The sequence below is a fragment of the Pteropus alecto genome, unplaced genomic scaffold (assembly GCF_000325575.1).
Source record: "Pteropus alecto unplaced genomic scaffold, ASM32557v1 scaffold78, whole genome shotgun sequence".
Classification (NCBI taxonomy): domain Eukaryota; kingdom Metazoa; phylum Chordata; class Mammalia; order Chiroptera; family Pteropodidae; genus Pteropus; species Pteropus alecto.
Window position 1 is genome coordinate 5,311,104 of NW_006443124.1, and position 24,236 is coordinate 5,335,339.

At 44.3% G+C, this 24,236-nt stretch overlaps 1 protein-coding gene across 2 annotated transcripts in view; it reads left to right on the plus strand.

Annotated features, from left to right (window-relative positions):
- PFDN1 (prefoldin subunit 1) overlaps nucleotides 1-24,236 on the plus strand; it is a 74,538-nt gene that overhangs the window by 31,750 nt on the left and 18,552 nt on the right. The window contains exon 4 of one of the 2 annotated variants that reach the window (XM_006923327.3): nucleotides 18,753-19,156. The exons of the other annotated variant lie outside the window; for it this stretch is intronic. Coding sequence (XP_006923389.1) covers nucleotides 18,753-18,836 — 84 coding nt within the window. The 3' untranslated portion in view covers nucleotides 18,837-19,156. Of the gene's footprint in view, nucleotides 1-18,752; nucleotides 19,157-24,236 lie in introns of those variants that run through there. 2 annotated transcript variants of the gene reach the window in all.

Genomic DNA, 24,236 nt, shown 5'->3' on the forward strand with positions numbered 1-24,236 from the left:
AAAAATAACTTTCTGTAAAGTAGAGATAGGAATCTAGTACTTGTTTGTAAAGCCGTGGAAGATCACTGAAGGAGCGATTTAAATGCCTTTCCTTTCCCTTGCTATGTATTTTCCAGTGGTGGAGTGCATGAAAACTAGGGACATATTTTCTATTGTATTTCTGGTGGTTTTTATTTTCTGAAGTTGCTTACTGATTTTTTTTGTATCTGACGTCCTATCCAAAATCCTTTCCTTTGTGCAATTTTTTTTTTTAAAGTCTAAACTTGACTACTTGAGCTCCAAAAGAAAAAAAATGGATTGCTTTTATTAGAGATTATTGGGGGCAGAATGTCTTGGGGAAGCCTATGTTAATGGCGATGTTGGTATTTACCTAAAGCTTTGCAATCTGAGCACGTGGACACTGTGGGCTTTGGGAATGTTTACTTTTAGACATTTCTTAAGTTACCAACGTGTCTTACTCTCAAGAAATAATCATTCTAACTGAACTAAAGGGTCTCAGAGGTATTCTTTAGAACACGGTGTTTAACATGATCTGTGCCCTATAGCTGATAGTCTTATGTGAAATGACATATATAGCAGCACTTTAAATCTTCACAAGGCAGATATCATTTGTGGTCAAGTTTAATCAGCTCTAGAAATTTGTAAAGAAAACATCAGTTTCCGTTTAGAGCCTGCACTGCCTTTGGAGTTCAAATTCAAAGTCTTCATTAATGCAGACTCTGTCTTCTCTCTTTAGAGAAGGCATGAAAGTGAAACTGACGATAGGTGGTGTCAGAAAACATAAGAGTTAGAGGGAACTTCTGGTACTACAGTTGAAGCCTTAAACTGGATCAGGTTTGAACTGAATTGTAGAATATTGATTACCTAAATTTTTAAGTTTTGATGCTTTTAATATCAGAGGCTGAACTTTTTTACTTAACAACCGATTTTTCTTTTCTTTGGGAGGACGAAACAGTTTCAAGATTCATGACAAGGATTTGGCCAATAATAATTGTTAGATAGGCCAGAATCAGTGTATGCATATTTTAAAAAGCATTATTGTTTGTTGGTGCCTTGATTATACAGATTACTTTGGGTTATGTCTAACCATGAAGGCTTTTTGTTCTTTCAATCTTATACTTTAAAGAACCTACCGTCTATTGTACTTAGTCTGTGCCACGCACTATTATAAGCAATGAAGACAAAATTAGCAAAGGCCCTGATGGCCTGGAGCTTATTTTCTGGAGAATGGGATAGGAAACAGATAATAAATAAAAAATAAAATTGATGAATGCTATAAAGAAAAACAACACAGGGTAAGGAGACAGAGAATGATGGGAGTGTATAAGCTCTTTTATATAGTGTTGACAGAGAAGATTTCTCTGATAAGGTGATATTTGAGCAGAGGCCTAAAGGAAGTGTAGGAACAAGCTATGTGTATGTCGAGGAGAAGAAGGTTCCAAGCAGAGGGAACTTCAAATATAAAACCCGGAGGTGAGAGCATAATTGTGAGTTGGGAGAACAGCAAGGAGGCCAGTTCAGCTGGAGCTGAGTGAGCAAGGTAGAGAATAGTAGGAGATGAAATCAGAGAGGTATCAGGGAATAGATTATATCGGGCCTTGTAGGCTCTGAAATTGGGAATTTGGGGAGGGTTTTGCCCAGAGGAATGATGTGATCTGATTTACATTTTAAAAGGACTAGTCTGGTTGCTGTGTTGAAAATAGTTTATAGGGGCAAGAGTGGAAGCAAGGAGACCTATTAGGAGGCTGCTGCATTATCCAGGTGAGAAATTGATGGTGACCAAGGTGGTGACAGTGGAGGTGGTCAGACTCCGGATATATTTTAAGGTAGAGCCAAGACAATTGGGTGTAGTGATGAAAGGGAGGACTCAAAATTTGGGACCTGTGATTAAGGAATCATACCTCCTTCATTCTTCTGTTAGGAGATCTAGAGTGAGTTCTTGGGCAAAGAGGCGTTTCACCTGGGACTTGAAGGTCAATTAGAATTTTGCTGGATAGGCCTGGGACAGAGGAGAGAGCATTTCAAATCAACAAAATAGCGTGGACAAAAAGGCTGGAAGTGGAAGTGGTAGAATGGGGTGAGAAGTTCGGCTGGAAAGGTCTAAGGGAAAGGAGTTGAGGCTAAAATGAATGAAATCAGCATTGTTTCTACTCACTTTGTGTAAGTACTATTTGTTCTGGGCAAGGAGTTATTCCCAGGCCGGTGCTATTCATCAGTATGGTTTCCACACAGCATTCCATGTTGACTGGGCTCCACAGAGATTCTAGATTTTTCTGGAAACAGATGTGCAATTATCTCTTGCCTAAGTATGGAACCAATGAATGGTAAGTCAGGCAGATTGATATGTACATTTTTATATATGTTACCTTTATTACTGTTTATGTCGAAGGATGTGGCTTAGGTGTGAAGCAGGAATAAAGGTTTCTAATACTGATCCAGAGTTAGACATACAAATTAGATGAATTTACCCAGCAAATCTCTGCAAGTGTGAGACAACACAGGTCTCTCTGCAGAGACAGGCAGAGCCTCTCTGTCGAACTCACAAGGAAAACATTTGCCTTCTGCAAGCAGCAGATTCTGGTAGAGTGGAAGGAGCTGAGCCAATCAGGAAAGCCACTAGTCTTTCTGAGAGTCAGTTGATGAGGCCAGGACTATAGCTCTTAAAACTCAGGTGGATAAGCATTTCTCCCTTATGAAAAGCACCTACATACATACCTTGTAACATAATACATGTAAATCACTTGATATTGTGCCTGGCACACAGGAAATACTTGGTAAGTGTGAGATTTTGTTGTTGGCTTATGGTGGATCCTTGGTACCTATTTATCAATTGAGCATACTGCCACCAAATGCTTGTAAGATAGTTTTTTTTTTTTTTGATTTGGAAAAAAACTGAAGATATATAAATGCACAAAGCTTATTTAACAAGCACCTGTGTACTTACCATGCAGATAACAAATGTTAGCACTTTGTAATATTTATTCTTGTTTTTTTTTTTTTTACAAAAATAAAACAATACCAATGAAATTGAAATCTCCTGTGTAACATCCCTCCCAAACCCACCTAAGTCTCATTCCTGTTCACCAGAAGCAACTACTAACAGGTATTTTGGTGCCTAGCTTTCCAGTCCGTGTTTCATAGTATCTTACATTCAACAAATGACATCATATTGTTCATGTCTTTCAATAACTTGCTTTTTTTTTTTTTAAGCTCTACCCACACTAATAAATATATATAGTTCACTCATTTAATTGCTGTAAGGTAGTCTGTAAGAACATATAACTTTCTAGACTTTATTCAAAGGACCCATTTTGATAGTTTCAGTATGCCATGTAATTGTGACCAAAGGGCCCAATGACTCCTATGTGTAACATAAACGTAGCCATTGGTAGGGCTAGTCAATGGCCCAAGGGTGCAAGTGCAGGCAGGTTAGTGGTAGCCATTGCTCTTATTTCCTAAGAGTTGTGGATTCTATGGTGAAGCTATCTCATAAACTTGGTGGCCTCTGCCCATGTTTTAGAAACAGATCACGTGTACTTCACAGAACCAGAAGCATAGGGAAGAAGAGGGAGACCAGAGTGGGAACCCAGGATTCCAGCTTTCAACCACTGTGTCATTCACCTGTGCTCTGAAAGAAACGGGGATTCCTAGGCCACGCGGGTGGATACTCACAGTAAGGGGCCTTCTAATATTAGTGGTCTTTTTCTTTTAAAACGATAAGCTCCCTAAACACCAACTCTTTGAGTAAAGAGATTATAAGTGGCTTCTAAGTGGCCTAGCATCTGGAAATTGAAGACAGGGCAAAATGAAAACCACGCCTTAAATCGTGTTTGCAAAGAGAAGTGTGCCAAGTGCTCTTTTATTACTCGAGTGTCATTATAAACTTAATTGGTGTTATGTCAGCTGCGTAGATCAGGGCCAGCAGCACATGAAACATTTTGTTTGTACTAGTTCCATGGTAACTTGGGTGGATGCGGAGTTGGGACAAGTGGCAGCTGTGACGTCTGGTCTATAGAGTGATTTCATCATGATAGGAGCCCTGCATCACTGAGGATGGAGAAATGTCACTGGGTGATGTGACTTGACCTCTCAGTGCCCCTTCAGACACTCAGAGCGATGTGAACAAAGCCCCTGGGTTGCTTGTCTGACCTGGAGGTTTAGCTTAGAATTAGAGAACAGAGATTTCTCGGTGACACTGACAGGTATAACTATGAGTTTTCCTTTTCTCTTTCTTAATGAAAAGAAAGTGAGGTTTTTAAAAGCTTTCTAAATAGCCTTTTGATATTGAAGTGTATCTATCACTCTCCAGTTCTGCCCTCTGCTGCCCTGTATGAATCGGCACAGGAGGTGCTGATGAGTCATGCATCTGTGCCGGTGGTGGCTTTAAGCTTTTGCTTGTTTTCACTGTCTCCAGGTCCTTTTATGGGTTTCCAGTTGCCATATCTCTATTTTTTTAGTTGTATAAATATGTTACTCGATTGGAAAGTAGTACTGTGATCACATAGAAATTTCCTTACCCTTGTTTGTCCATTGGCTCTCCCAAAGTACCTTATTAACTCATTAATCTGAATGTTTAGTGCTTCTGCTGATAGCATTAAAGTTAATTTTCAGAAATTAATGTGTCATTTTATTTTACTCTGGCAATTTTGTGTGTGTTTTAGTCTTACGTGTTTGGGTGGAGTAAAGACTTACTTGTTGTGAAAGTAATTCATTAGGAACTTGCCTTGCCATGCCTGTTTTTAAAGCACAGGGATTTCGTGTCCTGTCTTTTCTCCTTGTGATCGAGCATTTGGAGAAGACTAGGAATTCTTTATTTTTAATTGAGGTAAGATTCACAAGGTTATGCAACCATCGTCACTGTCTTTGATCATAGAACGTTTTTATCACTCCTCAAAGAAACCCCTTACCCATTAAGCAGTCATTGCCCATTTCCCTTTTCCCCCAGCACCTGGCAACTGTTAATCTGTTTTATATCTCTGTAGGTTTGCCTATTCTGGCTGTTCATAAATATGGATCATACAGTATGTGGCTTTTTGTGTCTGGCTTCTTTCGCTTAGCTTAATGTTTTCAAGGTTCATCTGTGTCATACTTTAGCATGTATCAGTATTTCTTTTTTATAGTGGAATAATATTCCATTGTATGGATATACCACATTTTGTTTATCTACTCCTCAGCCGATGGACATTTGGGTTGTTTCTCCTTTTTGGCTATTATAATTCTGTGAACATTCACACACTTTTGTTTGAACACCTGTTTTCATTTCTCTTGGATATATATCTGGGAGTAGAATTGCTGGGTCTTATGGTAATTTTATCTTTAAACCTCTTGAGTAACTGTCAAACTGTTCTCCACAGCAGCTGCATCATTTTTACATTCCCACCAGCAATATACTAGGCTTCTAATCTATATACATCTTCACTAACACTTATTTCCCATTTTTGATTATAGCCATCATAGTGGGTGTAAAGTAGTATCTCACTGTGGTTTTTATTTGCATTTCCCTAATGACTAATGAGGTTGAACATCTTCTCATGTGCTATTGGCTATTAATGTATTTTATTTGGAGAAATGTCTATTCAAGTTCTATGCTCATTTTTAAACTGGGTTATCTTTTTGTTGTTTAGTTGTAAGAGAACAGAAATTCTTGACTTGCTTGGATCAGAGAGTAGGATCGGACTGACTTCAAGGTGTTGCCTCATGTACCTGTGTGTGCTAGTCTTGCCCCCACAGTTGAGTCAGTTACACCTGTACTCCAAGAATGCAAGGTGTTGCCCTTACTTCCTTTCTCAGAAGGCACACCCTTTTTCACCTACCCCTTTACCATGCCTACAGGCCAAACTCCACAGTAAACACATCGATTCAGTCCTCTTGCTCTTGTAAGACTAGGGCAAACTAAAGACAAACTGAAATAGTAAAACCTGTTTTATGTGCTCATTTGGAAGACTTGTAGAATAGTCCTTCCTGCCTTGGCTTTCTGATCCCGGAGAAGCAAAATGTACTTGGGGAAACTTCTTGCTTTTGTAAACTTTGTTTTCACAAGATTTCTTTGTTATGTACTGTGTACGTTTGTAATTTTTTACATATGATGAAACTTAGAAAAGTATTCTATCTGGGCTGTAATTTTTAGTTTTTTTGGTTTGTTTTAGAAAGGAATCAAAGACCCCAGGGTTGTGATACTGGTAGTGGTCTCTGCACATCCTTTTCCTGATCTCTTTTACCCAGTTCCTGAAACAGACAAATCCTTGTCGAGTTTAATATACTGTTAGTATGTTTATATTGCACACACCCATAGCTGTGGCATTTTGTGGTCTCTGAAGTACATCCTCTTTGCTCCTTTATTTCCTGAATGAAGCATTTCAGCCCTTTTAATTATTTTCTTGGGCATAATTATACTGACACTTCTACAACCCTTTCATTGGACCTGCGTAAAGCCCAGTGTCTCATATAGGATAGGAGTCCTAAAAGTGCAGTTTGTGTACTCTTGGGGCTCATCTGTGACAATTAATATATCAGGTAACTTTTCTTCATGGAGTTTTAGGGTCAGATCTCAAAGAGCCATAGACTTCCAAGTTGAACTGTATCCTAGAGGTAGCTCGATATAGCACACCTCTTCTGCCCTCGACCATTTCTGCTGTGTTGTCGTCACTGTTCCTGTTTGAACACATCTCATGATTTCTAGTGATTGCATCCTTTTTCCTGAACTACTCTTTTCTTGGTTTCTATGACATGGTTTCATTCCTTTTTAGTGTTATTTGCTGGTTCTTCCTCTTCTTTCAGTCTTACTAAATGTTGATTTTCTATATTGCTAAGTAAATTCTCTTATTCCGTGTTCTCTCTCTAGGAATTTCAATCTTCTCATGGCTTGAAGATAGCTTCATGTACTACCTGTACGCAAAATTATATCTCTAGCACAGACTTCTATGAACTTCAGACCCAATCTAGTTTTCTTCTCACATTTCACTTGGATGTCTTATAGGCACTTTAAACTCACAGTGTCCATAAAACGAAACTCATATCGTTCTCTTCCAAACCTGATCCTCTTGGGAGTTATTCTTGACCTCACCCCCTACCCCCAACTTCTAATATCTAATGAAGGTTATGGTGAAGGACTTGGCGAAGTCCTCTTGTTGATTTTTCTCCTGAATGTTTCTTATATCTATTTGTTTTTCCCCATCTCCATTGCCACCACTAAGATACTGTTATCTCTTTCTAAGACTATTGCAGTGGCCTCCTGATGGGTTTCTCAATATTAGCACTTCTATTCTCCAGCGCTTCCCAACCTGTTTTACATCACAGCACCCAGAAAATAGTGTTTGAATGATTCACTGGGGTAAATGGACAGAGGGTGCTCAAGGTTGAAGGGAACTGTTCAGGGGGTCTTTGGCTGCCCTGAACCCACTGAGCCACTCTAGGGACTGAGGGAATCAATATCTTGGGCACATCTGTTACCAAGTCATGACTCACTGGCCATTCTTTAGGAAGCTCTGCTCTAACTCATTCTCTGTGTTGTAGCCAGAGTGATCATTTGTTTTCGATGGAAATTTGATTTTTGTCACTTCTGCTTAAAACCCAGTGGTTTTCCATTATCTTCATGGTAAATAGTAAATCATACCCTGCATGATCTAACTCAGCCTTACCAGCCTTATTCTTTATATTCATTCATTCTCTTATATCCGTTCATTCTCCTGCTGCCCGGCCTCACTGGCTACCATTCAGTTCCCAGACATACCGTGCTTCATTCGACCTTTGCACATGCTGCTCCATTGCCTGCAATTGCTCCTTCCCCCACTCTAACCTCTCCACTTATTACTACTCATCCTTCAGATCTAGTTCAAAAGTGATTTCCTTGATTATACCAGGTGTTTCCTCCATTAGACACTCTGCTTTCCCCTCAGATCCCTTATTACACTGGTAGCTAAATGGCCGTGTGCCTTGCAACAGTGTACTCTATGAGTAAGTGTGTGACTTGTTCACTGCTCTAATCCCACTGGTCATTGGCCCTAATATATATTGGGTGCTCAGTAAATGTTGGTCAGATGAATTATGTGTCAGTTCTTGGTGCTGAGGATGAAGCCTTAATCGTGTTCAACAAGATCCCTACTCGGGGCTTAAATTCAGGTACATACAATAAAGAAATAAGAAAATACCATGTAGCAAAGGTGATGTTTCAGAGTTACTGGGGACCCCCTTTTAATTGAGTGATCAGAGAAGTCCTCTCTCAAAAGGTGAAATTTCAGTTAAGATCTGAATGAAAAGAAGCAACCAGACACTTCAGAGTAACTAGAGGAAGACCATTCCAGGTAGAGGGCGCAGATGGTACAAGTGTCTTAAGGTTGGAGTGAGTTCGGTGGAGTTGTTTAGGCAGCGAAAGGGAGAAAGTGTGGTGATAAGTTTGGAGTGGTTGGCAGGGCCCAGACCATGCCGGGCCTTATTGCCTCAGTTAAGGAATTTAGATTTTATTCTAAGTGTTATGAGAAGACATTAAAGGGTTTTGAGCAGATTTAATTATTACCTCAATTATGTGTTAAAAATTCATGACAAATGTCCAGGCTAGGATGATGGAGACTTGGACTAGAATGGTTGCAGTGGAGCTGGATAGAAAGAAGAGTATGGTTTAGGGATATATTTGGAAGTAAGACTTGTTCCTGATGGATTGGATGGGGGATATTTGGTTTGATTAATTCTGTATGTAGAACATATCATACCTATTTGTTTAATTATACATAGATTTGTTTAAACTGTATGCAGAACATACATGCGAAACTGAGCTAGACTCGAAAGATGGGTGAAAATCGAGAGAGGAAATATCAATAACTTAAGGTATGTAGATGATACTGTATTACTAGCAGAGAATAGCAACGCTTTGAAATGACTACTGATGAAAATGAAAGAAGAAGGTACCAAAGCAGGACTGCATTTGAACGTCAAGAAGACAAATATCATTACAAAAGAAGTTCACAACTTTAACATGGACAGTGAAGATACAGTTGAAGATTTTGCTAACCTTGGTTCAGTCATCAATTCAAATGGAAATTGCAGTCAAGAAGTCAGGAAAAGACAGACTCAGAGAGGCAGCCATGGAAGAATGAGGGAAGATCACCAAAAGCAAAGATGGCTAAGATCACACACACCCTTGTATTCTCAGTTACTGTGTATGGATACGAAAGCTGGACAGTGAAGAAGGCTGATAGGAAAAAAAAATGTATTCATTTGAAATATGGTGTTGGAGGAGAATTCTGCGATAACTGTGAACCACCTGAAAGATGAACAGGTGGGTCCCAGAACAAATTAAGCCTGAAACATTGCTGGAGGCAAAAATGACAAAACTGAAGTGTTCTACTTTTGGCACATCATGAGAAGACAGGGTTCTATGGAAAAGACAGTAGTGCTGGGAAAAATGGAAGGCAGCAGGAAAAGAGTAAGACCTAATATGAGGTAGATTGACTCTATAAAAGAAGCCTTAGGCATGAGTCTGCAGGAGCTTAGAGGGTTGTTGCGGACAGGACACTGTGAACATCACTCATTCATAAGATCGCCGGGAGGTGGAGCTGACTCAACGGCATATAACATACATGGGGTTAGAAGAGAAGAAAAGAATCAGGAATGGCTTCTGTTTTTTGTTTTGTTTCTGTGGTTAAAATTGAGCAATTGGATGGGTGCCATTCACTGAGATGGAGAAGACTGGGAGGGGGGGTGTAGTGACTATAAATCACTTGTGTTTGTTTTAGACATGTTAAGTGTGGTTTTGACATCCAAGAGGATACGTTTTGTAATCATTTGGATGTGTGAATGTGGAATTAAGGGAGGTCAGGGTTGGAGATATAAATTTTGGAGTCATAATATTGTTTAAAGCTATGAGACTAGTTGAGTGTTTCTAAGAAAAAGTGTAAGTAGGGAGAAGAGAAGTTCCAGAATAGCTTCCTGGAAAATGCCATGAAGTTGAGCGGAGGAGGAGTAGTAGGCAGAACAGAACTTAGAAGGAGTGTAGCCGATAGTGTAGGAGGAAAATCGGAGTATGGTATCATGACCGCTAAAAGAAGAAAGTATTTTAAGAATTGTGTTGAATGCTGTGATGAGTACGAATGGGTTAAGAAGAGAATAGAGAAGTGACTACTGCTTTGATTAACAATAGAGATCATTAAAGATGTGGACACAGTCAGTTTAATAGAGTAGATGGACACACGATTGGAGAGAGAGTATAGGAGATTTGAGAAGTGCAAGGTATGAAAGTTATTTTGGAGAGCCAACAAGTGAACATATTAAGGAAGTTTAATAGGATTTCTGAACAGTGCTGAGTGCCCATTTGAGATTCATGGTCCTGAATTTAAAGTGAAACCATTCAGCACAGTTAAGTATTTTTCTTCAGCAACATGCAGCTGTTCAGGTACAAGCATGGAGTAGGTCAGTGGTTGGGTTTAACTTGGGTTGGCATTTAGTCAGGCAAGTGCAACAGAGGGAGAGGGGCGAAGGAGAAAAGGGTGTTTACAAGGGGGATACGTGTGAGTGATGGACTGTGGAAGCCACGCTGGATAGGAGGGAAAAGACCATGGAAGCATAATGGGGAATGAAAACCTCGTTAGTGAGTGATGAGATTAAAGAAGTGCAGGAGAGAGAGTTATCAGGTAGAACTGACCTGACGAAATAAGAAGTGGCAGTGAAATTGAAATTTCGGAGGTGGTGCAGTTACTGGTGTTAACAAGATCTTTAGGGCATGATCATGTGCCGAGTCACTGAGGTGGGGCAAAATAAAAATGATGAGGGGAAAGGAGGTCATGGGACTGATGGAGCATCTGCATTCTTGTTGAAGTCACCTTGAGTGGTCTGGCAGTGGTAGAGAAGAAGACAGTGAGCCATTGATGATTGAGGGGCAGTCCCCAAGAACATTGGTTGATTGAAGCAACAGGGAGTAGGGAAGGGATGGTAAAGCATGGTGCCACAAATTTCAAGAACCAGGGTTTTGGGAGACAAAAAGAAATGGTTTGGCAGTCGGCTGAATGAATGAATGGAAGGATGGATGGATGGAAATTTATGCCTTTATTATGTAGCTTTCATTGAAAATTAAAAATCTCCGAAATCTCTGTTGGACTCAGTTCTAACTTGTAAGACTCCCTCTTTTTTAAGAACAGAGGTTGGCAGGCTATAGCCCGGGGGCCAGATTTGGCTGGCTGCTTGTTTTTGTGTTATTAGAACAGAGCCATCTCCATACACTTCCACTGCACCCATTTGTTTACACGTGGTCTATGTCTGCTTTTGCCCTACAGTAGCAGAGTTGAGTAGTTGTGACAGAGACAGACCTCACAAAGCCTAAGTTATTTACTATCTGGTCCTTTATAGAAAAAGGTATTGACTCCCACTTTTAACAGTGGTTCTCAAACTTTAGTGTATCTCAGAGTCACCTGGAGGGCTGTGGAAACAGGTTGCTGGGCTCTACTCCTGGATTTCTGATTCTAGTGGGTCTGGGTTGGGGCCCAAGGGTGTACATTTCTAACAGGTTCTCAGGTGTTGCTGACGCTGCAAAAATTTCTAAGGACCTCACTTTTATGAGCCATATCTTTAGGTATTTAAGATAGTGGTCAGGTTCCTTCTCCCTTTAATCTCTGAGCCACATGTCCCTACTTATTTCAGCTGCTTATTCCTTGACATGATTTACTGCTTGTTTCATCCCTTTTAAGCCTGGTACCCACAATGTAATGATTCTGTGGTTGAAGCCTGATCAGGGCTGTACGCATCAAACACTTGCCCTTTCTGGCTCTACACTTATTTATGAGCCTTCTTTCTGCTTTCTTTCCCAGGTTGTCTGATGGACTGGGCTTTCTCTGGGACTTAAATGAAGCTGATGTGTTAGGGAGAGCAGCAGTAGGTAGAGATCACATAAACCCAAGGGGGACTAAGGGGCCAAACACTGTCGTTTGTAGGAAATAAGAATCTCCCACACTCACCCACCATGTGTCTCTGCTCTAAGGTGCTTAAGGTGTGTAGCGGTTTGTTTCTTGGGCACATTGAGCATCTGATCACAGGTGGGATTTGGGAGTCTGACCCTATATAGTAGCAGTGTCAGAGTCTCTTAGCAGGTAAAAGAACACCTTGGAGAAAAACAAGATCAGACAGCTGCACCAAGTCTTTTATCCCTGACTTTCAGCAGAGGAAGCTCAGAAAGAGGTTTTGAAAGCAGTTTCTAAAAGACGCAGAAACAGTAACCCCTTCTTAGATTTCTCTTTACTCTCCTACTTCATGTCTAAAATTGCTTTCTTTTTGGGGGGGGGCTTCTCTGCCAGCCACATATAGTTCAGAAGTTAACCTAGAGCCTAGTTGTGTCCTTAATGGTGAAGCAGATGTACCTGGATGAGTTCACAGGTGGACGTGTGTCCTTGGATCAGTTAGTTGTCTCTTCCGGTCAGGTTGGCCTGCCTGTCCTGCCTCTGGGGCTTCTCGCCCCTTCAGGTCATCACAGCACTTGCCTTTCTGAGCTCTGCGCTGCTCCTGCTTGCTGCTGCCCTGCCCGCCTCTGTCTCATTCCCTTTCTGATTTCTCTGACTGTGCCCACTATTTGACTTGCTTTTTTTTTCTCTTCCTTCTCTTGTTTCCCAGCCTTCTTCACATTTTACCCTTTGTCTGCCACGACTTGCCTCCTCAGCCCTCAGTGAATTCTTGGCCTCTTGCTAAATTTCCCCATGGTGGGTAGCTGGCACCCTCTGGCCATTTCACAGTACTGCAGACTGGGAGAATACTAGAATCAGCGAGGCCCTTGGGTTTTTAATTTGGAAGTCATGGGAGAGACAGTGAGAAAGTAGCCTTTGCCTCAGGTTCTCTGACTGATAGTAGAGCTAGAAGTTGGTAGTGATCTGCAGAAGCTGGGGTTTCAGCAGAGGAAGAAATGTGTGGCCAGCGTAGGTCAAACCCAGTGTCAGAAACGTGGGACTCAGAGCAAAGGGTCTCTGAGCACAGATCTCACAGAACATCAGGAACACAGAGAACGTTTCTTGGGCACATTGAGCATCTGATCACAGGTGGGATTTGGGAGTCTGACCCTATATAGTAGCAGTGTCAGAGTCTCTTAGCAGGTAAAAGAACACCTTGGAGAAAAACAAGATCAGACAGCTGCACCAAGTCTTTTATCCCTGACTTTCAGCAGAGGAAGCTCAGAAAGAGGTTTTGAAAGCAGTTTCTAAAAGACGCAGAAACAGTAACCCCTTCTTAGATTTCTCTTTACTCTCCTACTTCATGTCTAAAATTGCTTTCTTTTTGGGGGGGGGCTTCTCTGCCAGCCACATATAGTTCAGAAGTTAACCTAGAGCCTAGTTGTGTCCTTAATGGTGAAGCAGATGTACCTGGATGAGTTCACAGGTGGACGTGTGTCCTTGGATCAGTTAGTTGTCTCTTCCGGTCAGGTTGGCCTGCCTGTCCTGCCTCTGGGGCTTCTCGCCCCTTCAGGTCATCACAGCACTTGCCTTTCTGAGCTCTGCGCTGCTCCTGCTTGCTGCTGCCCTGCCCGCCTCTGTCTCATTCCCTTTCTGATTTCTCTGACTGTGCCCACTATTTGACTTGCTTTTTTTTTCTCTTCCTTCTCTTGTTTCCCAGCCTTCTTCACATTTTACCCTTTGTCTGCCACGACTTGCCTCCTCAGCCCTCAGTGAATTCTTGGCCTCTTGCTAAATTTCCCCATGGTGGGTAGCTGGCACCCTCTGGCCATTTCACAGTACTGCAGACTGGGAGAATACTAGAATCAGCGAGGCCCTTGGGTTTTTAATTTGGAAGTCATGGGAGAGACAGTGAGAAAGTAGCCTTTGCCTCAGGTTCTCTGACTGATAGTAGAGCTAGAAGTTGGTAGTGATCTGCAGAAGCTGGGGTTTCAGCAGAGGAAGAAATGTGTGGCCAGCGTAGGTCAAACCCAGTGTCAGAAACGTGGGACTCAGAGCAAAGGGTCTCTGAGCACAGATCTCACAGAACATCAGGAACACAGAGAACCAAGACTATTGCGTCTGCTGCCCCCGTAGACAGTATTAGAGGCAGGGGACAAGCCAGGAGCTCTGCTTTTATCTGCCTTGTCTCCTGTCTTCCCTGAGCTCCACTTTACCTGTCTTATTTATTTTGTCTTTAAGAGTTCATCTGAAAAAAGAGTTCCGTTACTAAAGAAAAATGAGGAAGTGGGGACACTGGTATTGTCCAGATCCTCATTTTACAATTGGAGAAATAGAGAGTGAGAGGGGAAAATAAAATGCTTTTCTGTACCCCAAGAGATGACAAACAGGAAAAATACTAATTCAGAGAAAGAGATAGAACAAAGTTCCTAAGAAAAAAGTTTGTAGAGATAGGGTCACAAGACGAATTACCTCAGGAGTCTATTTGAGAGATTATGTCATGTCAGAAAAGTTCTAGGGACTTGAGCCTCTTTCCTCCGTGAGAGGATAAGAATGAAACACCAGCCCCTCAGTCTGACTCTCAGAAAGAAGAACCTCAGGCCGATGAGCAATAAGTCCAACAATGTCATTTCCCTGACCATGCTGAGCCCCACAGGAAATCTCAGAATTTCACGTCAGGACAAGGCCCCACAAGAATGTCGCTGCACCCAGAACGCTGTGGTTTCATGCCACTAGAGAATTTCCTAGGAAAAGGGTTCTGAGGGAGATTGCTCAGCAAGACAGAACAATGCTGCAGTGAGGCCAGCAAATGCCTTCTCCGGACTCCTGGTGGAAGGTTTGGGTTTAAAATGCCTCCCGGAGTTTATTCTACATAGCCCCCATGTAGCTCACAGCAGCCCTGACGCTGAGCAGTTTCTCAAGGATATCCGACTCCAGGATGTGGGAAATTGGGATGGTTTGTTCTATAGTTTTACAAGTTGGCCTGATAAGGCATAAAGGCCTAACCCTTAGGGCCTGTTCTGTTTGTGGGAGCAAGGCTTTGATGTCCCTATCCGGTTCAGTGAGGTTCGAGTTTTAAACCTATGTATATCCAGGGGCAGAGGTTAGAGGGCAGTGACAGAAACTGCAAACCACCTTGAAGGACAATGGTCACTTTCTGCCTTTGCTTCCTTATGCATTGAAGTCGGGAGGGAGAACTCTGAAGGAGCAGTGTGTGTACAAGTAAATCAGCAGGGCATCATTTCCCATAATAAATGCACTCTTATTCAACGGGTATTGAGTTCCTCTTATGTACCAGCTGTTCTTCTAGACTCTGTTAGGGAACAGAACAAAGTCCTGCCCTCATGGACCTTTTCTTCTTGTAAGGGAGGACAGACAGACCAGTACTGCTTCCAGTGGTGATAGGTGCTATGGAGGAAAATCAGGGTGAGGAGAATAGGGAGGATGGAGCTGCACATAATCAAGAAGGCCTTTTCCATAAGGTGACTTTTGAGAAAGGCCCAAAGTGAGAGAGCAGGTAATGTGGATATCTGGGAAGAGAGGTCCTACACACAGTGAGCCATAGGGCAAAGGCCTGGCAAGAGGAACAGCCTGAAGGCCACTGTGGCTGGAGCTGAATGAGTGAGAGAGTGTTGTGGGCAGGGAGGTCAGAGAGTCAGCTGTGAGAGCAAGACGAGGTGGCTTTTTGAAAAGGCTTTGCCTTTGACTTTGAGATGAGAAGCCATTGGAGGGTTTTAAGTGTTAAAAGATGGCACTGGGCACTCCGTGGAGAAGAAACTGAAGATGATCAGGGAAGAAGAAAGATCACTTAGGCTATTCATTAAGGTCAGATTCTGGATACATTTTTAGATTGTGCTAACAGGATGTGTTGGTTGGTTGGATGTCAGATGTGAAAGGAGAGTTAAGGATGACACCAAAGTTTTTGTGCTGAGCAGTTACCAGAATGGAGTTGTTATTTATAGAAATGGGGAAGACTGGGGTCCACAGAATTTCTGGTTTGACTAAGTAGTTATAGAAAAAATTTGACTTAATCATTGGTTCCTTAATTTTCTCTGTCCTCCCTGAAAGCCTAATTCATGTTTGGGTCAATTCTACCACAGTTTTGTGGAGAGAAGTATTCCATCATACCGACTTCTAACGATTCTTACTCAGGCCTTTACAGTTCAGTGTGCTCAGAAGCTGTGTGTAGAAGAACCTTGGGGTAGATTCTGTCTCTGGGGCATCCCTCATTTCAGGTGCTTTGTTAGTGTCCTATGGCCGCATAACTAATTACCACAAAGTAGGTGTTTTAAGACAACAGAAATTGATTCTCTCAGAGTTTTGGAGAGCAGAAGTCTAAAATCAAAGTGTCGCAGGGTCCTGCTTCCCCAAAGGGTCTAGGGAAGAACCTTCCTTTCCTTTTTTGAGCCTCTGGTAGTTGCTGACCGTCCTTGCCTTATAGATGTCTCCATTGATGCATGGCATTCTCCTGTGCGTCCCTTTGTCTTCATGTGGCCTTCTTATAAGGACACTAATAATTAGATTTAGGGCCCCACCTAATCCAGTATGACCTCATCTTAACTTGGCTACATCTGCAAAGACCATATTTCCAATTTAGGTCACATTCACTCGTACCAGGGGTTAGGACTTCAAGATATCTTTCTAGGAGACATAATTCAGCCTACAGCAGATGCTTCGGTCCGGGTTTGATTATGAGGGTCTTTTGGGCTTAGATGTGTTTGAGGATGAAACAGGACCTATTGAAATGGTTAGAAAACAAGCCTCTCTGTGCTAGGAATGCCCCATCTGTTGGAATGCAAAAATTTTTTTTAAATGCTCAGCAAGTTTATTTAAACTAACTAAAGATTTAAATATAGACAAGTTCATTTTGCATTATTTTTTGAAACTTGAAAACTTTAGGATATGCAGTGGTAAGATCATGAAAAAATCATATAACTGGAAGTGGAAGGTAGAAGGAAGAGACAGTATAGAATGAAGAATTTTAAAGAGAATTACTTTGATTTCGATCTGAATTTGATACTGAATTTTATTTGAATTGATACTGAGTTTGATAGTCCAAAGGCCTGGGCAGGTAGGTAGAAAAGCTCTTGCTCATGTTTTAAGTTTGTAGTTTTGCCCGGTGAGATCATATGTTGGCAGAGATAGAATGCAACATACCTGGGTCCCTGAGCCCTGGCTGGCACTGCAGGAGTACAGCCCTGTTTGCTAACAACCCCGCTTGTCACGCTAGCCTTTTCCGTAGATTCCCATGGGGCTGGATGCTACATGGTACTTGCCATCTAGCTGCTGCTCCTCTCCTGTGCAGCATCCAGCACATGTACATTCTTCAGTGGTGTGTCAGGAGTAACTAGTATTCCCCTCTCTAACTCACACAGTGCAGTCTAAGGGTTGTTTATCAAAGGAAGTGTAAGTTCCCACTGTATCAGAATGCTAGGACTCCATGCATAATTAAACAAAATTCTTTAGCAACAGTATACATTTGTGGCCATCGAATTGTGAAAACTGTTTTATGGTGCTCTTGTTGTTTTATAAAGAATTGTGTGCAAGTTGAACAGACGGGAGATGAGTAAAGAGGTACGGCTCTTTCTAGCCTTCAGGAAATTTGAAGTTAGGAGAAGACCAACAGGAATCAGTTTCATACAAGAACCGATAATGATTTGTGGGTGCCACAGCACTTAGCACCTAAAGGAAAAAGTCTCTAAATGTATCATTAATAAGTATCTAGACAGAGAGTGGAAGAAATTAGAGGCAGAGACTTGGAGAGGTTTAATGGTGCAGGTTTTGAGCAGTAGAGGCATTCATTTTGATTTTCCTGTCTCAGTGGTTGGGGATCAGTCAGTTCTCAGACAAGGCCTGTCAGGCCAGGCTGCTCACCTCTCCTCTGCCCCAGCCTTTCCCTGGTTTCCCTGGGTTTTCTGGGAACTTTGGTGGTCAGAGTGAAGCCGCAGCTGCTTGGGTGAAGGGGCAGGGGTGAGAGGAGGGTGCTGGCTGCGTCTGGGCTGCCCGAGCCAGGGCTCTCTACTACTGGCTCCAGTGTGGCTCAGTCACACGTACCCCTGGAGGGGGTTATTTTGAGTATTCCTCAAAAAGGGAGTCTTCATTTCATGTCTGTTAAGTGGGAATGCAGCCACAACTATGTCCTCAGGGCAGAGACCAGTGGTGAAGCCACCATACTTTTGGGGTGACCACAGGGCAAATAATGTACAGACATCATTTCCTTTGACTAATCTTTTGTAATCCTGGTCCACATGTGGTTCCTGAAAGTAAAGTTCTTTGTCTAAGTTGAAATTTTTAATTAAGGACCCAGATGGGGAAGGAGGTAAACTTCCAAAAGGTCTGTTTTACTCAGTGTGTCACTGTCCTGGATTCCTGGCAGGCAGCAGTTTCATTAGAAAAGCAGATTTCATACTGACTCATCTGCCTTGGTGAGACGTGTGATAAACTTCTCAGTACTCACGAACCCTGTCGTCTCGCTGGACATAGCAGAGGGTACACTGTCCATTCTGCAATGGTAGTGGCTACAGGACCTGGCCTGTGCCATGGAAAACCTTGAGAGACAGTCGGCTATGGGGCCGGAGCTTTGTCCGGGAATTTCCTGGCCTTTGTCTGTCTGGTGTAACTTCATGTACCCGGCGCCTGTTTTTAGAGTCTGCTTCCTTCTAGGGGAAGGGTGCTCCTGCCTTCCAAAGCACTTCTGCTTCCTGTACCAAACAACCTCCTCCCCCTGTGGGTCAGGGATCTGGGGAGAGCTCTGGGCAGGTGTGTGTACCTGGCTCCCAGACAACAATATGCTCCTGGAAGTTATTGGTCAGAGGAAAAGCCATGACCATTGGATACAACAGCCACATCTGCCATCTGGCCCAGTTAAAGCCTTGTTTCTTTCCCACACTGCAGCAGAAAAAATCCTACCTGGAGCGCAGCGTGAAGGAAGCTGAGGACAACATCCGGGAGATGCTGATGGCACGAAGGGCACAGTAGGAGGCCTCTAGGGAAAGCTCTTCCTCCTGACACCTCCCGTTCCTGGCAAGGGCGAGGGGTCTGCAGGGAAACGGCCTCTGCTCTGCCCCGATGGACGTTTTATCTGGATGGCCCGGTAACTCTACATATTCTGCATCCCCCTGAGCCCCTCTCCGATCCCAGCCCTGTATTTTGTATCCTGGCTCTGCCTGCCACCCCCGCCCAGGACACTCGTCTCCCCTGGGGGTGGTGGGAGCCAGGACAGACAGAGGAGCTCCACCCGAACCTCCTACTAGTCATGCTGGTCAGACCAATAAAGGGCACCTGTGCCACTCTGCTAAGTCCTGCTTTTCTTGAGCCGACGGATGAGAAAAGAGGGCCAGAGAGGCAGGGACAGTCGCCATCTGCCTCGGCTCCTCCCTGTTCCTCTCGGGCTGCAGCCCTGCTCTTTCTGCATCGAAGCCCTCCCCTCTCTTTTTTCCCCTTTCTGTTCCTTCGAGTAAAACCCTCAAGCTCGGAGCCTCTATGTAATGTGCAAATAAAGGAGACCAGGGCGTAGCTGCGTTTAAGTGAGCAGGACAGCAATTCCTCAGTGGCAGTCTGCCTAAGATTCCTTTCCTGCTTCCTCCCAAACATTCCCAAAGAAAATTCACTAGTAAACCAGCAGCACCTCCAAGACTGGCTCCCTTTGGCCAATCTCACAGGTGGGCACTACAGTCCTGAGGGATCCCCTAGAGGCTGGGGGCAGAGTTGTGTGGGGCTGGCTCAGACTGGCTCGGGAGAGCCAGTTATTTTCAGGAATTTTGTTGCAAGCTAGTTGTTAAACACATAATTTTAAAAAATTATGTAACTTTACAATTACATTAAAAACAAGGATAATAAATATTCAGAACTTAACCTCTTCCTAATTACTAAATTTGGCCATGATCTGTGTTTTTGAGATTAACAGTCTGTTATGTCTGGATGGTGGAAATACTACATAATGGTGACTCCTGTGCTTCTCCTCCCATCTCCATGTTCAGGACATCATGGTAGCTTGAAATCAGCTATGCTGGGACCAGTTACTCCACAGAAATCAGGTGATACTACAAAATCATGGCTTTTTGTTTTTCTGAAAGAGAGAGCTGGTAGTTAAATATTTATCAGCACATCATTGTTAGGAGGGAAGGTGGGCAGGCAGGGAGCTGTCATCTGCAGCCTCTGGGGCTGGCAGGGCAGCCCAGCTGAAGGAAAATGTCTCGCTGCTGTGGCACCTCAGCGCCACCCTGTGGCCAAAGCTGAGATGGGTGGCCTAGCGGACTAGCTTGTTTTAATGACAGCTTTCTCTTGTGTGTCAAGGGGTTGGGGTGTTAGGGGACAGCAGGAAAATAAAGCTTTGGATCTGGCCCTGCCTGTGGGCTTCTGCTCTCCTTCCAGAACAGGCCTTGGGTGGCCCAATTACTAAGAGTGAAGATGGCTCCTTGGTGAGTCCATCTCTGAGTGGGACTAAGGAGAGAGGCTACTAGCTCAGCGAGGGCCCCATGACCTGGCTGGACACCCAGCCTCAGGACCTACCTTCCAGTAGAACGCACACAGCTCGTGTAACAGCCGGAACGAAACGGTAAATTGGCCCCTCATCTATTGGGCAGTGGCCATGAGCCGAGATGCCCAGGGCTTAGATTTTTATCTGGAATAATTCAGACAGTTGAGGTTTAGACAAATTTATTGAAACATACAGGGTATGAGCAGAGAAATCATTCACTGGTATGTTACATTATGCCACTACCTTGAATGTATAATTTAAAAATTATAAATATATATTTCATAAGCCTTTGGCCAAAAAAATGAAAGTCATTTAGCACATTGTGAAAGGCCAATAAGAAAAGGATTTTGAACATTAGAAAGATCAAGTCACTGAATTAAACAGCAGCAACCCCTGCTAATCTAGAATCCCACTGTGTTGAAGGTAGAAGTGTCTGTGCAGAGCTAGTCATTTATTTCAGCAATCAGAAGAGATGGGGCACACCTGTTGGAGGTGGCAGCAGAGCTGGCAGGACAGCAGGGCCAGGCTGGTCAGGTGAGCATGTCCCAGAGACAGCAGCAACAGAGAGCAGTCCAGCAGGCTGTGAGGCAGGTGGACGGGCCCAGGTCATCCCTTCTTTGGTCTTCCACCACATACACTGGGGAGGAGAGAGAGTGAGAATGAACTGGCACAAACCCTCCCAGACTGAGGGAGGGCTACGGCACCGAAGCCACTGAGCAGGCCCACTGCAGCCTTTGTGCTTATGTTACAGGTGATGAATGGAGGAGGGGTGGCTGAACTCCTCGGGACACTCATCCCTGCAGGGACAAGCACTAGGGAACCTGTACAGCTGCCTCGCACCAAGGTGGCCAGAACTGGCTAACCCAACTTGGTTTATAAACCAGGCAGCACTATATCTCGTACCCTATAGGGGACATGGCGGGGGGTGGAGGGGGCAGTCCCTTCAGATATAGCTCAACCATCTCCCGAGAGAGTATCCAGAATTTCCTAAAAATGGGTTTTAGGACCTAAAAGAGTAACCAAGAATCTTAGTTTTTCTTACCTGGGCAATGCACAGTGTAGAATGTGCCTCAACCTCTACGCTTTCACACAAAGCAGTGGAAGGCAGGGATGAAAACCAGGGATGGCTGGAGCCTGACACTCTTACTTTTTCTCCGAATGGAGTTAGAAATCTGAGCCCTTGTCAAAACTAAGCACTCTGTTAAAGAGATTTGCATGCAGCAAATCCACAGGTCAAGAAGATCCTAACTCTCTACTTGTCAGCTGACTTGTAGCTGACATCAGCCTCTTCTCATAAGGATACACTTAAAATGGCTGATGGTCAGCCTTGCCTCAGAGAATCTGTGGCCACTTTTTTAGAAAATCCCAAAACCACCACCATCATCAAACTCAGTTACATGCAGTAAGGATTTTAAACTTTTTGAAAATTCATGGACACATGAATCTCATAAATTAAACCAGTCCTTTGGCAGTCTTCTTTCAGTTCTGTTTTTGTACACCTATTTTTATACCTCCTCTCCTAGCAGCCTCCTCTCCGGAGCCTGGTATAGTAGCTAGGATACACTGGGTTAGTAGTGAGCTTTCCCAAGTCCTCCCATTGTATCAGCTGCCCTTCTCAGACATCCCTTTCCCTTCTCTCTGGATACAGGTTTAATCTCAGCTGCTTTCATTTGGTTCCACTCAGCAACATGGGCAAAGTTGTTCTGGGTCTGGGAGACAAGACCCGCCACCAGGGAAGCCTAGTCAAAGGAGACGCCTGTGTGTTCTGAGGCCTGATAAGGTACATTACCCGATTAGTCCTAACGCTCACCTTGAGATAGGTGTTATCAGCGTTCCTACTCATAGGTAAGGAACTCAAGGCTCACAGATGTTAGGTCTCTTACAACCAGCCAGAGGCAGCCTCTGAACTAAGACCTTTGGCAAGCCAGCCTTGCCCAGATCTAACTGGGATAGAAAAGGGACCAGGAGTAAATGGGATCCATGACAGTCCTTCCTCACACCAGCCAGAGCCCAGCCCACCCCACCCATTGAAGGCCTGGGCACTCCAGACCCTGGAGTCACTGCAGCAGGAAAGCCCCAGACAGGGTGTCACCTGCCATCTGTCCACATGGGCAGCTCTGGATAGGGAAACCGAGGACACAACTGGCTGCAGACCTCTTGAGTAATCCCTTCCTGTATTCTCCCTACCAGGCCACTAGCTCTGCTGTCCCTGGGACAGAAGGGCCCCCTCCCCTACCAGCTCTGGAAATAGTCTGCTTGATCCAGCCTGAGGTCCAGCTCGAGGTTGGTTTGCTGTGTAAGAGGTCCTCCCATACACAGCATCACTCAGTCGTCACAGCCCTGTGGCACAGGTGTTGGGACACCCGTCTCGTCACTGCTTCTCCTTTTCCCAGAAACTCTGAACTCGGGCACCTTAGGAGACAAAAATGTCCCAATCTTGCTTCCTCTATCACCTTTCTCCTCTAGTCGTTTGTCCTTGCCGGGGTGTATTTCACATGACATACTCTGAAACCAGGGACTCTGAGCTCATTACTCCCAGACAGTTCCTGCAGAGGGTAGAAATAGTCTACAGAACAGAGGACTTCAGACCAGAGGGCTGCGTCAAACCTTGATAGGGGTGGTTAATGCTGGACATATCTCAGGGACCCGAGTCAGCTACTTCCTGGAACACCAAGTCCTCCAAAGCCTTTATGACTTCTTCCTTTCTATTAGCTGAGGACAGAACCTCTGCCCCCAAGCTGCTGAGAAGGTGGCGGGGGAGTGGTAAAGTAGGGGAGTGTCTGAAGTAAGAGTGACTTGTGTTTTCCTTGCTTTTCTGTCACCCAAAGCGGGGTGACTGGCTCAAAAGAAAGCTCTGAGGAAGGCCACACCGTTCCTCACAGCAGCCACTGTGGGGCCCAGAAATGGCATATTTTACAACTGTCTTCCTAGACGCCTTACCTAGCTGGAGAGTCTGGGTACTGCACCTCCAGAGGGTGTCTGCTGCACTGAGCCGCATGGCCTAGTCCGCCCCAGGTTACCGCCCCACCCTGGGGGCCACTGCTCCTCACCTTCTACTCTGCCGCCTGTCCCCATCTTTGCCACCCAGTGAGTGAATGTGCCCAAGAGCTCCCGCCCTGGCCGCCCAGGTCCTTGGTCACACCCTCCTCCCTGGGTACTTGAAGCCTCACTAGCAGGAGCTGAGGCAGAGAAGAATCGAGAGTAGGTGTTCCCTACTCAGGCCACATGGGCCTTCCTGGCATCTGGCTTCTTCCAGAAAGTAGGGCATAAAAAGGGGGTAGAACCATGGTTATATAAGATGTTAAACATTAGAGGAAGTTGGGTGAACAGTATACAGACACTGTACCATCTCTGCAACTCATCTGTAAGTCTAGTTATTTCAAAGTAAAAGGTTTAGAAAAGGAAGGAAGGGACAAAGAGCTAGGGGTAGGGGTGGGAGCAGGCACTGCTCTTCCAGGCAGTTCAGCAGTGGGGAGTGGGAGGGTGGGAGGAAGCTCCGGTCCTTGCAGGAGCTGCTCAGATTGAGCTGCTTTTCAGAGATCAAGTGCCCCCCTGTGGCCAGGCTGGGAACAGCGGCAGGGCCTTACAGATTGCTGTCTTGTCTTAGTAGCCCACAGTAACCTATTCGGCCAGTGCCAGGAGCCTGTGCCCTGGCCCCAGGCAAGAAGGGACACTCTGTTCCAGAAAACTACAGTTGAGTTGGAGATCAGATCCAGGGGACCCTTCACCGGCTTGTCTCTTTTGCCCCCAACCCCTTTGGCACCAATCCCCAGTGTTCTCAGCCCCAGCCTAGGATGGGGCCTACAGAAGGACAGGTACTCAGAGCTTCGCCACATGAATGCAAGTGCAACAGTGAAAGTACGTGTGGTGGTGTTGCAAGGGGTTGGGAAATGTGGGGG